At 44.4% G+C, this 23,568-nt stretch overlaps 1 protein-coding gene across 1 annotated transcript in view; it reads left to right on the forward strand.

Annotated features, from left to right (window-relative positions):
• Nucleotides 1-201: 201 nt before the first annotated feature.
• otol1b (otolin 1b) overlaps nt 202-23,568 on the forward strand; it is a 29,032-nt gene continuing 5,665 nt past the window's right edge. Inside the window, exons 1-3 of the mRNA XM_078202612.1 lie at nt 202-565; nt 2,532-2,621; nt 4,209-4,280. Coding sequence (XP_078058738.1) covers nt 202-565; nt 2,532-2,621; nt 4,209-4,280 — 526 coding nt within the window. The remainder of the gene's footprint in view (nt 566-2,531; nt 2,622-4,208; nt 4,281-23,568) is intronic.

The raw sequence follows: 23,568 nt of genomic DNA on the forward strand, positions 1-23,568 counted from the left end.
TGGTCATGTCAAAATGATATTGTACTTTCGAACATCACTGTTACATATTCTGTACGCATATAAACTACTTTTTATACATTAAAAATTCTTCTAACAATGCAAACAGAAGTGGATTTTATGATGGTGCTTGACATATGAATTTTTTTAATCTCTTGCTTCCATGTATTGTTAAAATATTGACTCTCTTTTTCAGCTGCAAGGATGTTTAGCCTTCCATGGCACGCTAAGCTCCTTCTGTTGTTCCTCTTCATAGCACAAATAGTAGGAAAAAGTACACCATCTCCAAAAGCTGAATTTAAGAAAGAAGATGTTTTTACAGGAGCTCTATTTCCAACCTCGACTGTACCTGCAGAGGAACTTGCCACTGATAATTCAGGTCTTTCATCTGAAAGTTCCACACTGAAATCAACATCTCTCCGTTTATTTGACACCTTCCCAACTGTGCCTCCTTTTGAAGATAATGGAAATTTTACTATTGATTCTGACGAGTTCCTTTTTAACTGCTGTGACTGCTGCCCCCCAGTACCAGGACAAAAGGGTGAACAGGGTGAACCTGGAGAAGCAGGTAAAACTGATGCAATAGATGAATTGTAAAATAAACCATATACTTACTTCTTAGAGCTTGTGTGCAGTATTACCATGATCATGGTCACTATTATTAGCCCCTAAATGTGTTGCTGAAGCTATATGAAGGAACAAAGTGAAAACACATGGAGCAATAAACCATGTTTTGGTGCTAATAATACTACATTGCTTTGGTCACCAGTGTTCCAAGTTATGCGGTTCTAAGGCTTGTATAAGCATCCATTGCAGTGGTCCCGACAACACAACCAGCAAGCAACTGCATATTGTAATATAGTCTTAAATGTAATCAATATGATTAAATGGAGTGCCTGAACAGTGGACCAACCAGAGCACACACATGAACTATGTAATAAAAGGGAAATCTGCTCCATTATTTCTGGACCATTGCTAGAAGTTGCTTTTCCCCCCGCTACAGCTATTTCTGTTGGGTTTTTTTTGCTGCTCTCCTATTTCCAGGTCAATAAGTACAACTTTATCAATGCTTTGTGACAATTCAGTCCACTCGCTGCTTCTACAGCTGGACCCTCGCTGCCTGTGCGCCTTCCTGAACATTTTGCAAATTTTAAGCTATTTTTCTTCAAGCAGCACCAGTTAGCCTTTCTATGGATTGCTAATAGAAGGTAGCAAAATCTTTGCCCCTATGAAACTCACCAATGTTTCATGCACTGAGTGTCAATTCTGTCAAATATGTATTTAATTAATGAGGTCAGCAAAAGGCAATGCAGGTGTGCTGGGGTCTAAAGAGACATTCATAGAAATATCGAAACTAGAAGCAGGAGTAGGCCATTTGGCCCTTTGGGCCTGCTCCGCCATTCATTTTGATCATGGCTGATCATCAAAATCAAATCCTGATCTCCCTTCCCCCATTGATCCCTTTAGCCCCAAGAGCTATATCTAATTTCTCAGCATTATTGTACCTGGGTTGTACTACTAACCCCATTAAAAAAAGTACTAAATCTTTCCTCCATGTTGGCTATCAGGTTTGCAATGGAGAAATATCATTATTTTGATACCAGATCAAGTGTAATTTTCCTAGTTTTGGTAATTTCTTTCAAAGTAAAAGATGAGACCGTTCAATCAATATTTTTAGGAACTTGAAAGTGCAACTGGGGATATAAATCCATTTGTCAAATCGATTGATCTTTTATGCTTAGTGTGTTGAAGCATGTCTGTGCTTTTCACATTTTTGCTACCTATTTTCAAGTTCTCCCAGGACAGGTAAAGCACAAGTTGTATGTAATTGTTTACTCTCCTCAATTTCAGAACAGTATCATCATCTACTCCAGTGAGATATTTCCCGCCTTGACACTGCCCACCTTTGCAATCTCTTCCAGTGTCTGCAATGTAACAAGGCAGTTAATTGTAAAAATAAATTGTTCTGTCATTGGAATCAGAGGACTGATATGAACAGAATGGCATAGTCACTGCAATGTGGCTAACTGTAACAGCGAGAGATTGGAAGGACCAGCTTGTAGTCAGTTAACAGTAATTCCAAATTGCAAATGGCACCTTTGATTTTTCACAATACCGTATTAGTGTTCATTATGGAGTGATATGGCAGAAAGATCAAAGCAAAGAGCTGTCATCAGATACATTGTTCATTTTATAATCGAGTTCCACTTAAGAATTTCTTCTTAAATTTTAACAACATAATTCATAGAATGAAAACCAAAGTAAATATCCAAAATAGGTGCACAGAACCATAAATATTTTGTTAATATTTCTAAAGTTGTAGTTTAAACATGTGTTTTGTAACTTAATGCTAGATTGTATGTAACATTGGGATCTCGCTGATGTCTTATCCAACACTGTCATTGAATGGTCATATCTGCCATTATTGGTTTGATCAAGTTCATTGCTTACTCTGTTTATAGATGAGATAAAGATACTTTCAACCTGAATTTAATAACATCAATTCAACATTTGTTATCTTTCATCTTTTATAGGGCCCCCAGGTGAGAAAGGAGACCAGGGGATAGCAGGTCTCCCTGGATCTCCAGGATCAGCCGGCATAAAGGGTGCTACTGGAGAAAAGGGTAAGCTGGATATTATTTCCTAGGTACATGATTTGACCAATTCAAACACAGGATACTTTAAAGAGGGAATCAATATTAATGCATGTTTAATACTGATAAATAGTAAACAGCAAAAAAGTTTCCGAAATAGGAGCAAGAGTAGGCCATTGGATCCTGCTGCTCCATTTCATAAGATCATGGCTGACCCTTGACTTCAACTCCATTTTCCACCTGATCTCCGTATCCATTCATTCCTTCAATAATCTCAATCTTGAATGTATTCAATTGCTGAGCATCCATGGTCCTCCCAGGTAGAAAAATCCAAAGATTCACAACTCTCTGAGTGAAGAAATTTCTTATCTCAGCCTGAAATGGCTATTCCCCCTATCCTGAGACTGGGATTTTGTTAAAATTACTCTTACATGTTGGCTGCGATTCTCTCAAAAGCGCTGAGTTGGCGGGAAAACAGTTCTAAATCACGACTGTTATGTCAGTTCAGCTTTTCACCCAAATTTCTGCACTCTGTGCACTGCAGAGGTCCCAGACGTGAATCTCATTAAAAAGCGAGGGGGGCGGGACCTATTCGCGCCAGAGTTTGACAGTTCCAGAACTCTGCACATGCGCAGTGGCTCTGATCTGTCAGACTCCCCGTTTGCTGGCCAGCGATTGACCTGGCCAACCCGGGACCCCTGTAGTGCTGCCTCACCAGGCCGCCCCACGGCCCGAACGCGGCCCCCACAACAATTCCCGGGCCAGCCCTGACACCCTCCCGCCCTGGAGCACCCCGATGTCCAGCCCACTCCCCCAGCAGTGGCGATCCCCCTACCCCCGTCACCCCAGCAGAGCCTCCCCCCGCTGACCACCTCCGTGAGGCGGGCCACCCCCCCTGGCAGACCATACCCACCACCAGCCCCAATTGCCACCCTCCCACCATCCCAGACCGATCCTGTCTGCAGAGTGGCAGTGGGACCCCACTCCCCATGGATTGCCCCTAGGCCCTGTCCACAATGGTACTGCCTGATGCCCAATGATAGTGCCAAGGTGCCCTCTGGGCATGGACACTTTGCCCCTTGGGCAGTGCCAGGGGCACAGGTTGGCACTGCAAGGGTGCCCATGCCCAGGGGCAGCACCTCCCCGCCACCCGACCCCCTGGAAGACCCCAATTGCCCCCCCCTCATTCTGGCGGGGTCTCCCGCTAGTTCCCCGAATGTGGGGAGCTAGTCTAAACCCCGCCGGAATGAAGTACTCCTGGCGGGGTGGGAGATTCAATCAGGACCGTACGTTCCTGATAATTAGATTTAAACTACATTTAAAACATATTAAAAAAAGATTCAAATTACTTACCTCTCTTCCCGCCGGTTTCCAGTGTGGTCTGACCGGCGACTGTTCGCCGGCTCTGGGAGATGCGCATCCATCGGGAACGCATGCGCATATCCTGGAACAAGGCCGGTGATGCACATCTCCCACCCCGACCCGCCAGAAAAGTTGCGGGTCGAGATGGGAGAATCATGGTCATTATTGCTGAACTTTGCTTACATTATCTAATTTTCAGAGACAAAAAATTGATAATTAAAGTATGGTTTAAAATAACTAATTGTTGCTGTTCAGGACCAAAAGGGGACCGTGGTCTCGATGGATTTGATGGACTTCCAGGATTTATTGGAAAACCAGGGGAAAAAGGTATGGTGAGGTACATGTTCTTTGCACATAACCAGGCTTTTAATGATCCACTCACATAGTTTGCTTGGTCTAATAGTATGCATCATTAGCCTGCAAAATATCAATAATGCCAGTGGCTGTATTTGAAGTATTTTGATTGTAATAGATGGTAGCACATTTGTTAAAGGGTTATTTACTACATTTTAGGGGGTCTGTTTAGCTCGGTTGGCTGAACAGCTGGTTGGTGATGCAGAGGAATGCCTACAACGTGTGTTCAATTCCTGTACCAGCTGAGGTTATTCATGAAGGCCAACCTTCCCAACCTTGCCCATTGCCTGAGGTGTGGTGATCCTCAGGTTAAATCGCCACCAGTCAGCTCTCCCCCTCAAAGGTCATCTATGGTAATCTGGGTGACTTACTACATTTGTCTTATTTATATTTTGCCATTAACAAAGTTACATTCTTGTGCATAATATACCATCTTTAGCTCCTAATCCAAACAGAATATTCAATTCACAATTGAGAATCTTATATTTTAAATCTGTCAATAATACAGAAGTAAGATTACCAAGTTTAAAAGGAATATTGTTCATTTGGCATCTATTTATATGTGGTTCAGTTTTCTGGGAGCTCCCTGAAGCTGTAACCTCTGCAGGCTGATTTATTTTACATCTATCTGATCCAATAGCTGTTAATATAATTCAATACCTACTGGTGAAGAGTTTTGTGATGAACAGTAGACTTGATGTTCCAGCCCTCAGAGCTCACACTTTTGGTGGTTTCTGTGAAACTCAGTCCTGTACTCAGAACTCCCTGCAAACGTCCATCTCAGCTGTGTCCTTGTTGGGTTCTGCTTCTTACCCTCAGCTACATGTGAGTCCCCATTTCACTCCCGTTGATTTCCAAGTTCACCTGATGTCTGCAAAGACCCTGATGATAGTGTGCTCTCAATCTCATTCCACAGCTCTCATCCTGAAATTGCCAGTGGATTCCTCACACTCGCTCACTTCTCTGCACTCAGCCTTCTTGATAACCTTTCTGCTTCCTATAGAACATTTTCTCCAACCTTATATTAAACCTTGCGCTTTCTTAGTTAAGGTCTCCACACTCACTCCCTATTGATTCTAATTTCTGAATATAATTGCTATGTTTAGTTACTTACTCTTCTGAACTCACTTCTACTGTTCCCCTTACTGCATTTATTTTTCTTGCCTTCTGTATCTGTTCCCTTTCTTTGAATACTTTCCTGTGATTCACACCAGCTGATTCTGCCACCACCTAGCTGATTTCAGGAACAGATTATTCTCTGCTCTGCTTTTATTTAACAAGATGCAACCCAGCTGTTTCTGCTGCCTTCTATATTCTATTTCCGTTGTCCTGCTTGGAACTGCTACTACAAATTAATTCATCTATGGCACTTAAAATGTCAAGTCATTGTTTTCTTTGTATGCCTTTATTGTTTTCTGTATTTCTCCCAGTCTTCTGAATTATTACTTTGCTTAGCATTTGTGCAAAGCCACTTGCTTAAGCTTGATACTGTGTCTCGCCTCACATACATTGTTAGCAATGGTTGCTTGACAGCACAAGTGAAAATTTTGCCTTCTGGCAAGTGATATGTATTGGCATTGTATTGTACTAAATATTATCTTGAATACCCTGCTGATCTGGTATTCTGTAACAGGGATCTGGGTAACTTGCCACACCTGCTCCCAGGTGGGCACCTGAGAGAGTTGAGAATTCTATCAGGATCAGGTTGAATTTATTTAGGCTGCATTTGTTGCCAATGTAGTGCATGCCCAGTTGTACCGCTTAACTCCTTGGGGTTCTTGATCTCACTCCGATAGAGTTTGCTGATTCCTCTAACCTCTGTGTGATGCTCATCCTCATCATTTAGTTTCTCTTTTTTTTAGGGTTTTGGAACCATAGAGAGAGCTATTTTATTCAGAACAAAATACAATACCCATTTTTTGCCTAGGAAATTTCCTTTAGCTGCATCTTTTTCTATGGCATGCACCCATTTCAAACAATCAAGTGTTTACATAGAGGATGGAGACTTTGAACTCCATTAAAATGCGAGAGCAGCTATTTCCCAGCAGATTGGGAAAGAGGCTGGTTCCCTTATGGGTATGTGATCCTTTTCAGCTGATTTTTCTTAATGTTCTGTACTTGGATGATTCAATATGCCCAAGTTAGCGACACAAAACTCTGCACCAATTTGCCCTCAAATTCTGGGTGGCTGTTTAAATTTGTGCATCTGTTTTGCACTGTCAGCAAGATTCAGCATTAGGTTTTCTGCGCATGCGCAGACAAGCGTACATACACAGACAGGTGCCGTCAGCCATCTTGCATTGGCAGAAGACACAATGATTGATTTAGTACATCAGGCAAAAATATCTACCCATCACATTACATGGAGACAATTGGCTGGATTCTTCATTCTGGGCTTGATAACCCAAACAGTTTTGTGTCCCAAACCTACACATCCACCCAGAGCTTTAAAGCAGTACTTACCAAATTATTTAGCAACGTGACTCCATTTTAATGCTTGAAAATTGGCATGGCCCCAGATGCCAACAAAAACAAAACAGCAGCATACTAACATTCAATATTTAATTTGAAATATTTGCATATTAAAGATAAAAATACAATACATCAAATACACATGAAAATCTGTGTTTTTAAAACTATCTTGTGAAAATGTTATTTTATGTACTCATGGAGGGGTAATAAGTCACATAGACATGCATGTTGCAACAGACTCTCAAAATACAGCAATGTGGTTGATACACTGATGTGGCATCTCGGGTTGATGGTTGATCGATATCGAGATTTGATGCAGATAATTACCACGAAATCTAGCTGCACACAAATACATGCTAGCTAAAGGAACAAGATTACTGTAATGGAATGTCAGGATGGTTTTCTTCACAGTGAATCAGAATTTTGGCAGGGAAAATCTAGAAATTATTTGATGTACAAATCGATCATGAATTATCAATAAGCCATTCGATTTTGGCTGCAAGAAATCCAAGTGTTCAAGCTGATATTGAAAGTGGTTTTGGTCCCAGTCAAACTTTGTCACATCCTGATTGGGGAAAAATGATGCAAGGTGTGCACCCAGGTGGCAAAGGTGGTTGGTTATCACATGAGTGGTGTACTGTTTGGTTTCATTGTCGGACAAAACGTGAAAATTTGGGTAAGTTTGTTTTTGGGTGGAATGGTCCCAAAATTCATAAGCTTATCAATTTTAGACCAAAACTGGTGTGTAACTCCTCAGCTGCACAGTCGAGTTTTCTCTCCAGATTTTGTGGCACTCTGAGGGCGTGGTTTGCATCATCGCTCTGGCAGGACGAGGCATGACAGAGCCGACACTGCTGGGTCCATAGAGATCGAGGTGCCATCTTTAAAGGGCACCCTGATCTGCACTAAATCCCACCCCCAGGGACCTGAAGGACCCCCCCCCCCCCATCCCACAGGCATTGGTGCATCATCCCCTCACAGGCATCGCCCCCCCCCCCTTCCCCCCCACCCCTGCAGGCATCAGGGCATGCTCCCCACCCCACAAGCATCGTGGCTTGCCCTCCTACCATACATAGAATCATAGAATCCCTACAGTACAGAAGGAGGCCATTCAGCCCATCGAGTCTGTACAATCCCACCCAGGGCCTATTCCACCCTCCCCCATTGAGGCTCTCCAGAGGGCCTGCCTTGGCACTGCCATCCTGGCAAGTTTCCACTGGCAGGTTGGCACTGCCCCCTGGCATGTCCCTCACTATCCCAGGGCTATACCTACCTGTGCCCCCCAGCGTGGTCAGCACGACTGGTTTTCATTTTTGAAAACCAGTAGCGATTCCAGGCTGGCGTGATGTCACATTGGCTGGGTGGGATGATACGCTGAGGGTGGAAGTAGCGGTATTAGGCCCGCAAATTATATTATAATTCACGCTGATATATGCTAATCAAGCTCGTGCTCTTCCTGTTTGTGAACCTGATTGTGACATCGGAGGGGGCGGGGAAGATCCTGAATTGAAATCTCGCACAAATCCAGTTTTTGGTTTCTCGCGAGATGTACCAGCCATTATGCAGTTTGCAACCATGGCGCGTGACTGCTAAGTCACCATCTTAGAGTTCAACTTCAGTACATTGCTCTTCCAAAATGCAATTTTCTCCATGGATGCTGTGAATGGATCAGTCGGTTGAGAATGTTTGTGTTCTTTCTTTGCACATTTGCATTCAGTTCATTTACGTTCCCAAATATGTCTGTCACATAAGCAAGGAAGCAAATCTGGGTTTGCTCACAGAAAAGAAAATCAATGAATGCTGTTTGTTTGCAGTCCATTGCAAATGCAAACACTTGTTCAGTTCAGGAAGCCATTGCAGTACCCATCCTCCAGACAACCAGCAGGCCTCAGTCCAAAACAACACATCATGACCAGGCCTTGTGGGCTGGACTTTCCAGCCACAGTTGCGGCAAAACCAGAAAATCCCAGACCTTTGCATGATCTGCCCCCAGTCCGCTATGATTCCCGTGGCGGGCAGAACGGGAAATCTCCCTCCCCCATGTCTTCACACAGTTTTGTAACTAGACACGTGTGAAGTGGGGGAGGTTTAATTGATACGACCTGCTGCACCACTTCACCACCTCTATGCTCCATTCTTTAGTTGCTAGTTGTTTCCTGTGAATCATGCAGTGAGTCCAACAAGCAGATGGAGCCACTCTCCTCATCAAGTCATGCAGGCCTAATTTGTGGCCTGCCATAACTGGAGCACCATCCTCAAACCTGACCCTAACCTTATTTAAAATTCAACTCAATGTTAGCAACACGAACACTGGCAGGAAGGCTGTAGCAGGGTAGCTGGATGCATCATCCTTCCAGTATCTTATTCTTGCCTTTTACTCTATTTGAATGTCAAATAAATCCTCAATGATGCACAGTCACCTCGTGGCCTTGGATTCATTCATGTTTGGATTTGGGACAGATGGTGCTCCATATACCCCTGTAACAAACTGAATATTCTCTATTCGTTTTGTGGTCAGGAAGTGGGAGACAGAAGAGAATGTCCTCAAGAATACTATTCCCCCAGATGTAGAGCACAAAGGCAATCTATATGCACCATACCCTGCAGAGCTCAAATAAATCATGACCCCAATTTCTCACCCCGTGAACCACTAGGGGTCACAATCCAAGAATTTTGAAGCCAAGTGGAGGCCAATTTCGTGGCAGAGAGGAAGATTGTGGATTCTGGAGGCTGGAGGACCATTGGAGGCCTTCCAGCCTTAACACACTGGCAATCCCACTGGCTGAGTTGGGCGTCACCAATTTATAATGGGGAGGGAGAGGGAGAGGGTGCATTAACATGAGGTGCTCTTAGAAAATAAGGTTTCATATTTAGAAATGCCTCAGCTGCCTGCCCATGAATGTGGAGGAGCAGCCCCATCACGGGATGGCCAGGATGACACATGACATCCACCCCTTTGCTGACCGGATCCTGGCACGGTTTCCACGCCGTGATCCAGGTCGCTACCTCCTGCTCGCGTTGCCGATTAGAAATCCCAGTTGTCGTGGGAACGTGGCCCATTTACCCTAATTCCCCTCCATTGGCTAACTACCACTGGCAGATGGGTTACCATTCCAAACCAAATCTGGCCTCTCCAAAAACGGTTCATAGTTGGGATCCGGTGCACCTCTGGCAGAACACAATCGTGGGCCTGTCCTCTGATCCGGATCCAAACCTGCATTTAAAATTCAGCCCAATGTTAGGAACACCAACACTGGCAGGATGACTTCAGAGTGATAGCTGGATGCATCATTTTTCTTCTTGGCTTTTTGATTGACTGTCAGATAAATCCTCAATGGTGTTTTGGGTTTCATGTGTAAGACCAGGCTCCTTGCGGTATTAGATTCAATATTAAAGAAAACATGAATCACAGCTGGTGGACAAACATTTAATAACATTTAAGAGGAGCTTAATAATTTTAATGTATTGATTTATCAGTAAAGATGAGCGAAAATGGCACTTTAAACACCATATATAACACCTTAGATTCTAACGCTACATAGGTTCAAACTATTTTATTTATGTAAGGATGTATTCCTTAATGATTTATATAAATAATGATACATTTCAGAAGATGTATGTGTAACTGTGATGTTCTTGGTGGAATGGGCAACCTATTTGGCTTGCACATCGGTATTTAAGCAAGAAAGTGCAACTATTTAACTTAATTAACTTTTGCAGATTAGTATATTTAGGGATGAAGGGAATCACCTACATTTATAATACAGGCAAAATGCTGTGGATGCTGGAATCTGAAACAAAAACAGAAAATGCCGGAGAAACTCAGCTGGCCTGACTGCACCTGTGGACAGAGAGTAGAGTAAGAGTTTTAACAACACCAGGTTAAAGTCCAACAGGTTTATTTGGTAGCAAATGCCATTAGCTTTCGGAGCGCTGCTCCTTTGTCAGATGGAGTGGAAATCTGCTCTCAAACAGGGCACAGAGACACAAAATCAAGTTACAGAATACTGATTAGAATGCGAATCTCTACAGCCAACCAGGTCTTAAAGATACAGACAATAGAGCCAAGGCTTTGAGACAGGATGACCCTTCATCAGGTCATTCTGCCTCGAAACGTTGGCTCCATCGTTTCTCCACAGAAGCTGTCAGACTTGCTGAGTTTCTCCAGCGTTTTCTGTTTTTGTTGCACCTACATTTATGTACTGATATAAATAACTGAAATGGGAAGTTAGGTAAAGGAGAACCAGTGGATGTGATTTATTTAGATTTCCAGAAGGCCTTTGACAAGGTGCCACATAGGAGACTGTCAAATAAGTTAAGTGCCTATGGTGTTAAGGGTAAGATCCTGGCATAGATAGAGGATTGGCTGATTGGCAGAAGGCAAAGAGTGGGGATGGCAGATGGTGACTAGTGGTGAGCCTCAGGGGTCAGTGCTGGGACCACAACTTTTCACAATATACATGAACAATTTGGAGGAAAGAACTGAAGACGCTGTTGCTAAGCTTGCAGATGATACAAGGATACAAGTAGAGGGACAGGTAGTATTGAGGAAACAGGGGAGCTGCAGAAGGACTTGGACAGGCTAGGAGAGTGGACAAAGAAGTGGCAGTTGGAATACAATGTGGGAAAGTGTGAGATTATGCACTTTGGAAGGAGGAATGGAGGCATAGGCTATTTTCTAAATGGGGAAATGCTTAGGAAATCAGAAACAGAAAGGGACTTGGGAGTCATTGTTCACGATTCTCTTAAGGTTAATGCGCAGCTCAGTCGGCAGTTAGGAAGGCAAATGAAATATTAGCATTCATGTTGAGAGGGCTAGAATACAAGAGCAGGGATGTACTTCTGAGACTGTATAAGGCTCTGGTCAGACCCCATTTGAATTTGGAGTATTGTGAGCAGTTTTGGGCCCCATATCTAAGGAAGGATGTGCTGGCCTTGGAAAGGGTTCAGAGGAGGTTCACAAGGATGATCCCTGGAATGAAGAGTTTGTCGTATGAGGAATGGTTGAGGACTCTGGGTCTGTACTCGTTGGAGTTTAGAAGGATGAGGGGGGATCTTATTGAAACTTACAGGATACTGCAAGGCCTGGATAGAATGGATGCAGAGAGGATGTTTCCACTAGTAGGAAAAACTAGAACCAGAGGGCACAACATCAGGCTAAAGGGACAATCCTTTAAAACAAAGATGAGGAGGAATTTCTTCAGCCAGAGAGTGGTGAATCTGTGGAACTCTTTGCCACAGAAGGCTGTGGAGGCCAGGTCATTGAGTATCTTTAAGACAGAGATAGATAGGTTCTTGATTAATAAGGGGATCAGGGGTTATGGGGAAAAGGCAGGAGAATGGGGATGAGAAAAATATGAGCCATGATTGAATGGCGGAGCAGACTCGATGGGCCGAGTGGCCTAATTCTGCTCCTATGTCTTATGGTCTTATGGTCTTAGGGTGATGTAGACACAGCATTCATACAACTACGTGTAGTAAAACTTGATTTTACCATGAGCACATTATACATGAACCATCTTTCTGTAAAGAGCAGCTAGTCTCCCAATTTAATCATTTCAAACTTTCAAAAATAGTGACCCAGAATAAAACTGTTGAACACTGTGGAGAAATGCCAGTGAATGAAAGTTCAAGGTGTCCTTTCACTGAGAAAGCCAATGATACAGCGGCTGGCTAGAGGCATCCTGAAAGCGGACATCTTGTGTAGGACTCACATCCCCACAGAATCCTCTGTTCCCTAACCATTCAACAACATTAAGTTCTTTCTGCTTCAATGGCATCATCAAACAGGATAGCAATTTCTTTACTCAAGATGCAAATTTTGAAGCATAAAGTGAGTAACCAAAGGGAATTGAAAGATACAACATAAAATGTGCAATTATCTTCCTTTGGAACATTTTTGATTATGGGGTAATTTAGCAGACTATACTTTAAACATTGTTAATGTTAATGGAGATTATTTTGTTGATTAACTTTGCATAAGCTGAAAGTGCCCTGCTAACGTGCAAATGCTTGAGAATGATTAACCTAAGGTTTCTTTTTGGCATCAGTAATGGATGCTTTCAATGGCATGGTGAGTCAAGAAATGCCAACTAGCATGGTTAGCAATATGCAATGCTAATTTCTTTACATTCTCGGGATTCCTTTAGAAAAAAGAAATTCATGAAATTAGAGACCAATCAACGGCTATAAAAGAGACTGCAATGTTTATTTGGCAAAATAGCCTCCTTAAGAAAAGTAACTTGTTTAATATTATTTCAACAGTACCAGCATAGAGAACAATTTAACAAAATTTGCTTCAGTGTAAGCTTATTTTTTTTCTCTTCAATTTTCATTTAATTGCTCCTGCCTTACCCCAGATTCTATCCAGTGAGTGTTGTGTTTGCTGTCCGATTCTTTTCTCCTTTTTATTAAGTGTCGCAGATCTCCAGTACAAATTTTGACAATGTATGTAAGTGATCACCCTTTTTGTATCAAATACACATAAAAGTAAATCATGCAAAAATGAGCATCAATATAAACAAAGGGCCTGATTTTACCATTTTGAGTCTAAGTGCCGAATCCGGGCGTCAAATAGATCCGCGCCTGGAATCCTCTTTCCAGCGCGCCCATACGCGTTTTGACGGCTCTGGTCCGATTCGTGCTGTGGGCAGGGCTTAGCGCTGGCGGACCGATCGGAGCTCTGAACAGCGCATGCGCAGTTCGAAAAAAATCTGACAGAGCGCGCCCGGGCGCGAAAGGAAAAAAAAGCAGAAAGCGGAGAGAGCGGCTCTCTGACAATCTTCCTCTGGTCGGGGAGCGGTAGGGGGGGGGGGGGGGGGGGGCGGTGGGAGGAGGAGGGGGTGCGGGACCCAGATCATCCTCTGGTCAGGGGGGGGGGGGGGGGTCCGCTGCCAGTCTGCGGCTGATCGATGGGGAGGGAGAGGGCAGGGGGTCCGCCGCCACTCTGCGGGCGATCCCTCCTCCCCACCAGAGGAACGAATCCCTCCTGCCGGAGTGGACATGCGGCCATGCCATCCCACAAAACCTTCAGGATGAAGCGATTCCTCGCTAAGAAGATGAAGCAGAACCGGCCGATTCCACAGTGGATCCGCATGAAAACCGACTACAAGATCAGTACAAGTCCAAGAGGAGACACTGGGGAAGGACCAAGCTGGGCCTGTAAAGGGAAACACCATCACTGGTACACTACCAGCCACAGATTACTCTTCCCTGCAGGGGCAAGAGAGCGGGAGAGATGGCTGTGGCTGGTAGTGTACCAGTGATGGTGTATCCCTTTACAGGCCCAGCTTGGTCCTTCCCCAGTGTCTCCTCTTGGACTTGTACTGATCTTGTAGTCGGTTTTCATGCGGATCCACTGTGGAATCGGCCGGTTCTGCTTCATCTTCTTAGCGAGGAATCGCTTTATCCTGAAGGTTTTGTGGGATGGCAAGGCCGCACGTCCATTCCGGTAGGAGGGATCGGCTGCAGAGTGGCGGCGGACCCCCCTGCCCCCTCCCTCCCCACCGATCGGCCACAGACTGGCAGTGGACCCCCCCCCCCTCCCCTGACCAGAGAATGATCTGGGTCCCACCGCCACCCCCCCACCTCCGCCCCCCCCCACCCCCTCACCTCAACGCCCCCCCCCCCCCCCCCCCCCGACCAGAGGATGATCTGGGTTCCGCCCCTCCTCCTCCTCCTACCCATCCCTCCCCCCCCTGCCAGAGAATGACCTGGGTCAGGGAGCCGTTGCAGGCTCTGACCCCGCTCTACGGAAGCTGCAGCGACGACTTCAGACTTTTATTTTGCAGGTCGCTTACAGCGCGGATGCGGAACAGGCCAGAAGACGGTAAAGTGGGATTTGGCGGTCGGGTTGGGCGCGCGGTTCATTAAGTCGATTTAAATGCATGCAAATGCATTTAAATCGTCGGGCCGCCCGATTCGGGCACGGGCCGGACCCACACCTGAATCGGGTGTTGGTAAAGCCGCGATCTGCTCGGAATCGGGTGCAGATCACGGTATAGGCCCAATGCCCAATTTTACCGTTTCAGGTGCGAAGTTTTGGTAAAATCGGGCCCAAACATTCAAGACCTGGGGTCCTATTTTACCATTTTGATTCTAAGTGCTGGGTGGACTTGAAACTGGGAGTGTTTCAGATCCAGCTTTTAGACCCGTTCTCAGGCACCCCCATACGCACTCTGCCTGCAAAAATTATCAGCAATTCTGAATCGCGCTGCAGCGGCCTGTGAGTGGGGCCTAATGCACCCAAAACCCTGCAGCTCCGATCGGCACCTCCAATACGCATGCGCAGTAAAAAAAAGAATAGAATGTGGCTCCCCAGCCACATCCCTCCCGGGATGGATAATGCCTCCCCCTGGACCCCACAGACATTGTCCCACCCCCACAAAATTACTGACCCCCTTATCCCCCACTCCGTCTGCCACCCAGACCGATTGTGAGCCTCTCCTCCCTTCCCCCTCACCGATCACAGGCAGAGTGGCAGCAGACCCCCATCCCCCGCCCCCCACTGATTTCAAGCAGAGAGCCGTCGAACCCTCGGCACTTACCTCCTCACTAACTGGAGCGCCCGAATCGGACTTTTGTGGAGCATGTTTGTTTCATGCTGAATCTGGATGGGCGAACGCGGTGGTAAAGAGGGAAGTGCCGGTAAGGTTGGGCGTACAGCCCATTAAGTCAATTTAAATGCATGCAAATGCATTTAAATTGCTGTCTGGCCCATTTTGGATGCAGTCCCGATTGTAGCCATTTTTGAGCCTTGATAAAGAGGAAATTGGCGCGGAGGCGGGCACAGATCACGCTAATCGCCTCATACCCAACTTTACCAAGTTTTTGTACCCGAAAAAGTGCGTAACTTGATGGTAAAATCGGGCCCATGGTGTGTGATTAAATCGCTAACTACTGCTCCTTTACTTCAGCTTAAATTATATTAGCTTAGTTGAACCGTAAATGCTTTATATTTTTGTGTGTAACTGAAGTAAAATTATTCTTCCTACAGCATAGTTCTGGATTAACTTTGTTATTTCATCACACTGTTATGGGCAGGAAGGGGTTTAATTTGAAACAGCCTCTGATTTCTCTCCTCACCACCGGTCTGTAAACAGAAAGGTCTTTTTGATTTATGATTTCCCCCCCGAGAGTGGTGGCACGTTTTCCCCAACCCACACTCGAGCATTTCCACATCAGCGGGACACTTATAGTTTATGCAAAGTTAATCAACAAAATAATCTCCATTAACTATGGTCATATAATCTCAAAGGAAAAATATAATTTGCTAAATTGCTCCATAATCCTAAATGTTCTAAAGGAAGATAATTGCACATTTCATCTAGTATCGTTCAATTCCCTTTGGTTATTCTATTTTACACACACACAAAAAGTGGGAAGGGAGTTTGCAATGTCCCCCCCCCCCCCCCCCCCCCCACCTTTTCGAGGGTTAAGAGAAAGAGGTACACGTCAAAGACCACGAGCAAAATAAAAATTATTGTTTCACGTGAGTTCACAATCCAATAAGTCAATGTCCAATGTCTTTCCGGTGACTTTGTCTGGCAGAATTCCTGGTTTTGGTCTTAGGAACTTAATTGTAGGTTGAAGATGTAGCCAAGTGTTCCTGTGTTTTCAGAATCAGTTCACTCTGTCGGTGAAATGCAGGAAGCCGGATTCTCCAACCTTGCCCGCAGCTCAGATATTCTGGTCCCACTGCAGTGCACGGAGATTTGATTGAGCGCCAAATTCATCCATCCTCGCTGGCAGCAGCAGCGGGGTATGAACGTCCAGAGAATTTTCGCTCGGAATTTTCCTGGAGATCTGGCTTTGAGAGAGATGGAGCTCAGAGACAGGCTGATAGCCTGGAGCCAGCTTTTCACTTCTGAGCTTAAACCACAACTGGAAACAGAATCCAAAATCTGCATAATTAAAGCGATTCAAACAGTTCACGTCTCGTTCAGGTGACAGGGTAGTTTCAGGTTGAGCCATTCAGCTAACAAAGCCCCGGGTTAAAATCTATTGGGTGGAATTTTCTCGGAAAAATTCATTGAATGGGTGAAAAATGGGAGGTTTTCTCACCTTTTTTTGTGAGATAGGTGATGGTTATTTATGGCACTCTGTGCAATAGAGAGGCTGTAATGTGAATTTCGCCAGTAGGGGTATAGAGCCTCAGCTTGCCAGGAAGCTAGCTGTTGAGCTCGAGGTGCGCCACTGCACAGGTGCCCCGATTTCTCAGTATACTGTGTATACCAATGTGGCAAGCCGATAAGATCCCGCCCATTGAGTTTTGATTTGATTTAATTTGATTTGATTTATTATTGTCACTTATATTAGTATACAGTGAAAAGTATTGTTTCTTGCACGCTATACAGACAAAGCATACCGTTCATAGGGAAGGAAAGGAGAGAGTGCAGAATGTTGTGTTACAGTCATAGCTAGCTTGTAGAGAAAGATCAACTTAATATGAGATAGGTCCATTCAAAAGTCTGATGGCAACAGGGAAAAGCTGTTCTTGAGTCGGTTGGTATCTTTTTCCCGACGGAAGAAGGCGGAAGAGAGAGTGTCCGGAGTGCATGCGGTCCTTAATTATGTTGGCTGCTTTTTCAAATATCTGTAGAACCAGTAACACAACATTGGAGATGAGTCCCAATAACTCTGACTTTGACTGGAACTGGTTGGTGCTGATGTCGGATGGAATTCATGCCCTTTTTGGGTTTGCGACATTGGAGAGGGGCTGGAAGCATAGCAAACCATTTGGTGCTGGCTACCAATCAGATTTTTCATGTTGTACACTAGTTTCCCGGCTCACCCCTGTGTTTGCTGGACAGGGCGCGGTGATAAAATTGTGCCCGTCTTGTCTATTAGTCATTTGCTTGGTTTGGCTGGAATGTTTATACAATGCAAGGAGTGTCACATCCCCAGGATTTTGATGAGTTAGCCATTGTCCATTTTTAAACCGCTCAGAAACGTCCAGAACTACCATCATGTGGTCAGTGGTGGCCATTTATCAGTCCTGCCATTGTCTTTTTTTATAAACAGAAATTAAACAGGAGAATATGAAAGAAAATCAAATTTCCTTTTGTTTTTTTCTTTGTGCCTTCTTGATAGGACATAAATTCCCTGTTGGAGAAAAATAAATTCTGATTCTTTTTTTGTGTCGTCTTAGGGAAGGAAGAATAGGAAGTGAAGAAATAAATAAGCATCCTCTCATGCTTACAGGCACATCAGGCACACTGTTAGAAGAGCAAAAAACGATTCCCTGTTGCAAGAGGAAATTCATTCAGTGCTGCTGGGGGGCAGGCATTCCAACCTAGTTAAGTATCCCCACAAAGATCTGGGGGTTTTAAAGGTGATTAGCACTCAGAGCGGTAGGTGTTGTGCCTTTTGGGACGTTACTACCCTCAAGTGGCTACTCATCTCCTGCTGCAATCAACTAAGTGAGGCAACACCTCACAATTTGCATGTCTACTTGAGACCTTCCCTGTTCTCCCTTTAGGGTTGTAAAGATGCAATGGGCTAGCTGGACCTCATGATCAGTCAGCAGGGGTACAGGCTTCTTTCTTTTTAAATTGTTCTGCCTGGTTTGGGACCTTTTTGTGTCCCCGTTCTGTGTACGGATATTTGGGAATCCTTGTAGGGGTTGTGCTAACTTTGGCTGCAGATGTTCAACTGGGTGAGGTTGTTTCCTCACTATCTGAGGATCTGTTCAGGAACTTTCCTGGCATTGCTGTTCTGAGATTGAAAATAATGTTTCACAGACCTCCCAGCCAGACCTCCCAGCTTATCTAGCAGGGGTAATTAAAAATAAAATGCTGGCTGGGTCTGGGGACTTTCTGTGCTTCTATTTATCTCCATGAGGGAGGGTTTCATCAGCTTCTCTTTGGCTGCATCTCCAACTTGTGTCATTCCTATCACAGTCAGTTTGCTTCCGCCGGTTCCTCAGCTGAATACGTCCCACCCGCTTTGGGTGCCAGGGAGTTAACTGCAACACTTGCTTTTGCCTTTTAGATGGTGACAAGTGTGGACCTGCTCATGGGGTAATGAGTTCTCCAATTTAGTTAGTGTAGAAATGGGCTCATCCCCATTCTGTCTCATCATCTCTGGGGCAGCTTGGCTCACATAACATAAAAACAGAAAATGCTGGAAAATCTCAGCAGGTCTGACATCCTCCGTGGAGGGAGAACAGAGCCAATGTTACAAGTCTGGATGACTCCTCGTCAGAAGATCTTATGAAGAGTCATCCAGACATTACTGTCATTCAGTTGCCACCCTCGGCATCTTGAAAGTATCTAGTGACCAGACACTTTATTGGACTGTCTATATAACTACTATGGCTACAAGAGCAGATCAGAGGCTGGGTATCCTGTGGTAAGTGACTTCACAAAGCCTGTCTGCTATCTACAAGTCACAAGTCTGGTGGAATATTCCCAACTTGTTGAGTTGAGTGCTGCTTCAACAACATGCAAGAATATCAACATAATTGAAGATGAAGCAGCCCACTTGAATAGTACCCCATCTAACAAGGGCGGCACGGTGCCTCACAGTTCCAGGGACCCGGATTCGATTCCCAGCTTGGGTCACTGTCTGTGTGGAGTTTGTACGTTCTCCTCATGTCTGTGTGGGTTTCCTCTGGGTGCTCCAGTTTCCTCCCACAGTCCAAAAGATGTGCTGGTTAGGTGCATTGGCCATGTTAAATTCTTCCTCAGTGTACCCCAACAGGCGCCGAAGTGTGGTGACTAGGGGATTTTCACAGTAACTTCATTGAGGTGTGAATGTAAGCCTATTTGTGACTACTAAATAAACTACTATTTAGTACTACTACTAAATAATTCCCACCATTGCCACTGCATTATATCCAGTGTGTTTCAGTTCATGAAATACGATAGCAACCCACTGAGTCTTCATTAACAACACTCTTCAACTCCACCACCTCTGACCATCGAGAATAGGGATGAGCCAATGGCTCGTTGGCCTCTGGTATAGTGCCAGAAGATTGGAGGTTAGCGAATGTTGTCCCATTGTTTAAGAAGGGGAACAGAGACTTCCCCGGGAATTATAGACCGGTGAGTCTCACTTCTGTTGTCGGCAAGATGTTGGAAAAAAATTATAAGGGATAGGATTTATAGTTATTTGGAGAGTAATGAATTGATAGGTGATAGTCAGCATGGTTTTGTGGCAGGTAGGTCGTGCCTTACTAACCTTATTGAGTTTTTTGAGAAAGTGACCAAGGAGGTGGATGGGGGCAAGGCAGTGGACGTGGTATATATGGATTTTAGTAAGGCATTTGATAAGGTTCACCATGGTAGGCTTCTGCAGAAAATGCAGATGTATGGGATTGGGGGTGATCTAGGAAATTGGATCAGGAATTGGCTAGCGGATAGGAAACAGAGGGTGGTGGTTGATAGTAAATATTCATCATGGAGTGCGGTTACAAGTGGTGTACCTCAGGGATCTGTTTTGGGGCCACTGCTGTTTGTAATATTTATTAATGATCTGGATGAGGGTATAGTTGGGTGGATTAGCAAATTTGCTGATGACACCAAAGTCGGTGGTGTGGTAGACAGTGAGGAAGGGTGTCGTAGTTTGCAGGAAGACTTAGACAGGTTGCAAAGTTGGGCCGAGAGGTGGCGGATGGAGTTTAATGCGGAGAAGTGTGAGGTAATTCACTTTGGTAGGAATAACAGATGTGTTGAGTATAGGGCTAACGGGAGGACTTTGAATAGTGTGGAGGAGCAGAGGGATCTAGGTGTATGTGTGCATAGATCCCTGAAAGTTGGGAATCAAGTAGATAAGGTTGTTAAGAAGGCATATGGTGTCTTGGCGTTTATTGGTAGGGGGATTGAATTTAGGAGTCGTAGCGTTATGTTGCAACTGTACACAACTCTGGTGCGGCCGCACTTGGAGTACTGTGTGCAGTTCTGGTCCCCACATTACAGGAAGGATGTGGAGGCTTTGGAGAGGGTGCAGAGGAGGTTTACCAGGATGTTGCCTGGTATGGAGGGGAGATCCTATGAGGAGAGGCTGAGGGATTTGGGATTGTTTTCGCTGGAAAGGCGGCGGCTAAGAGGGGATCTTATTGAAACATATAAGATGATTAGAGGTTTAGATAGGGTGGATAGTGATAGCCTTTTTCCTCTGATGGAGAAATCCAGCACGAGGGGGCATGGCTTTAAATTGAGGGGGGGTAGTTATAGAACCGATGTCAGGGGTAGGTTCTTTACCCAGAGGGTGGTGAGGGATTGGAATGCCCTGCCAGCATCAGTGGTAAATGCGCCTAGTTTGGGGGCGTTTAAGAGATCCGTAGATAGGTTCATGGACGAAAAGAAATTGGTTTAGGTTGGAGGGTCACAGTTTTTTTTTTAACTGGTCGGTGCAACATCGTGGGCCGAAGGGCCTGTTCTGCGCTGTAATGTTCTATGTTCTATGTTCTAATGTATCTGGCACATCTGGGTGTGGAAACTGTATGGGAGGAACAACAATAAACACTCAAAAAACTGAACCCTTATAACAGAATTTTGTTTGTGCAAATAATCAAAAAGTTTTATTATTATGATAAATATATTATCACAACGATTCATGACATAAAATAACAAAGACAAATGTATCCTTTTTTTCGCACTACCCTGGCCAACTGAGAATATTGCAGTTGGTCATCCCTTTTTATCATGGCATCAACGTCCAGTCTTTCTCTCTCACCATAGATGCTGCTTGACCTGTTGAGTATCACAGAATTGTCATGGCGCAGGAGGTCATTCAGCCCATCATGTCTGCACCGGCTCTCCAGATGAGCATGGTGATTTTGTACCATTCTCCTGCATTTTCCCTGTACCCTTGTACATTATTATCATCTAATGCCCTCTTGGATGCCCTGATTGAACCTGCCTCCGCCACACTTCCAGGCAGTGCATTCCAGTCCCGAACCACTTGATGTGTGGAAAAGGTTTTTCTCACATCACATTTACTTCCAGCATTTTCTGTCTTTGTTTCAGGTTTACAGTATCTGCAGTATTTGGCTTTTGTCTTGCTGCTTTACTATGATCCAAGATATGGTATTGTAAGAACCCCAAGGGGAAAACAGTAAGAGAAACAAAATGTGGAGAGACCAAAAGGCAGTCACCATATCTGACATTGATCTGTATCCTGTCTTTATAGTAAAAGGGTCTGGTACATAAAAGGTTAATGTGGGACTGAGCACAGTACTGCCAACACAGGGCTACAAGAAGACAAATGACCCAGAGCCATGTTCAATCTAGAGATGGACAGAGTAGGGTTAAGACCTAGACTGGAGTCAGCTCCATACCTGTAGCCTCTACTGTAAATATGTATAATGATATGAGTTAATATTAAAGACTTGCTATTAATATACTCAATACTGCAGAGGTTACTTCATGGTGTCTATAGCAGTGTTCTTCAATCTGGTAGCCACTGGATTAAAATCCTCATCCTGACATGGATGCTGAGATACTTAGAACAAGGCCACCTTCAATGGATTCTACACTAAACCTAACTTCCAATTGAAGATGAAGATGCTGAGAAATCTCACCGAAAAAAAGGAAAGGCTCCAGAGACAGAAGAGCCTGGAAGTAGACAAGGAAGGTGGAAATTTTACTCAAGCAGAAGACAACATTGCATCCTCCGTTGGAAGTCCAGCTTCAGTCAACAGAGCTTGCAGCCTGCAAGAATGAAATAAATGTTTTAAATTCTAGGCCAGCTAGCCGGCGACATATCTTTTCAGTCATCAGTCAAAAACACCGTTTGAAAGCAAACCATCAGTAAACCTTATCCTGGATTCTGAGTCTCAACATATGGTAGTTGAGTCTGGCAAAAAAAAAGAATTAATTTTGTCCATTTTGCATACCTCACAAGTTTGAAAACAGCAAACCGATGGTTCTTTTCCAAGAGTCCTGACTCGTAACACAATACCGCTTAACAAATTAAGTCAGCAGCTAATCGACTTGCACAACCATTGTGGTCATTCTTCTTCAGGCACCATTTTGAAAAGCCCGCCAAAAACCAGCAAACACGGGAAGATCCTTTGTTCAACAGTAACCATCGAGACCATCGTTGAAACCCATGATTTATCTTTTTTTAAACATTATCAAAACTGGATTGCAATTCCACACGTCCAGCTCTACTGGAATTCACCCATGGCCCAAACTAGTCACAGAATTTGGAGAAGATTTTTAAGACGTAATATTACTGCACGTCTCAATAAAAAAATCAGAGACAGAATAACTTAGTACACTTGGTTACTCGGTTGGGTCAATAGCAGACAATATCATTACACACTTGCTATTGATAAATCATTTGCTAAATTTGATGATGTTTTGAAATCTTTTGATGACTTCCTTCAACTTAGGATCCAATAAAATACTGGAGAATGCTAAACTTAATAAGAGGGTGCAGCTCCCTGGGGTACCAGTCAATTCTTTTATTAATGATCCCCATTCGATGGTAGAAGGATGTGAATATGGCGACTTAAGGTCTGAGCTCATCCGAGGCAGAATCATGGTGAATGCTGCAGACAACTCACTCTCTGATCTCCAACAAGCTAAAGACAATCTTACCCTCGACAAGGCTACCCAGCTATTGAGAACTATGTGAACAACATAGCATTATGCTAAGGGGCAAAAACACTTCACAGGGCTGAAATCAACCCTTGGTCAATCACAAAAATGCAGGGACCACCCAAGCCAGGGAAAGCAATCACTGAACTGCCCAGCAAAGGAACCTTGTCAAATTGGGGTGCGAAGCGTCCTCATAGGAAAGATCAGTGTCCTGTGAACACTGCCCAATGCTTCCACTG

This window comes from Mustelus asterias, chromosome 3 (genome assembly GCF_964213995.1).
Source record: "Mustelus asterias chromosome 3, sMusAst1.hap1.1, whole genome shotgun sequence".
Lineage (NCBI taxonomy): Eukaryota > Metazoa > Chordata > Chondrichthyes > Carcharhiniformes > Triakidae > Mustelus > Mustelus asterias.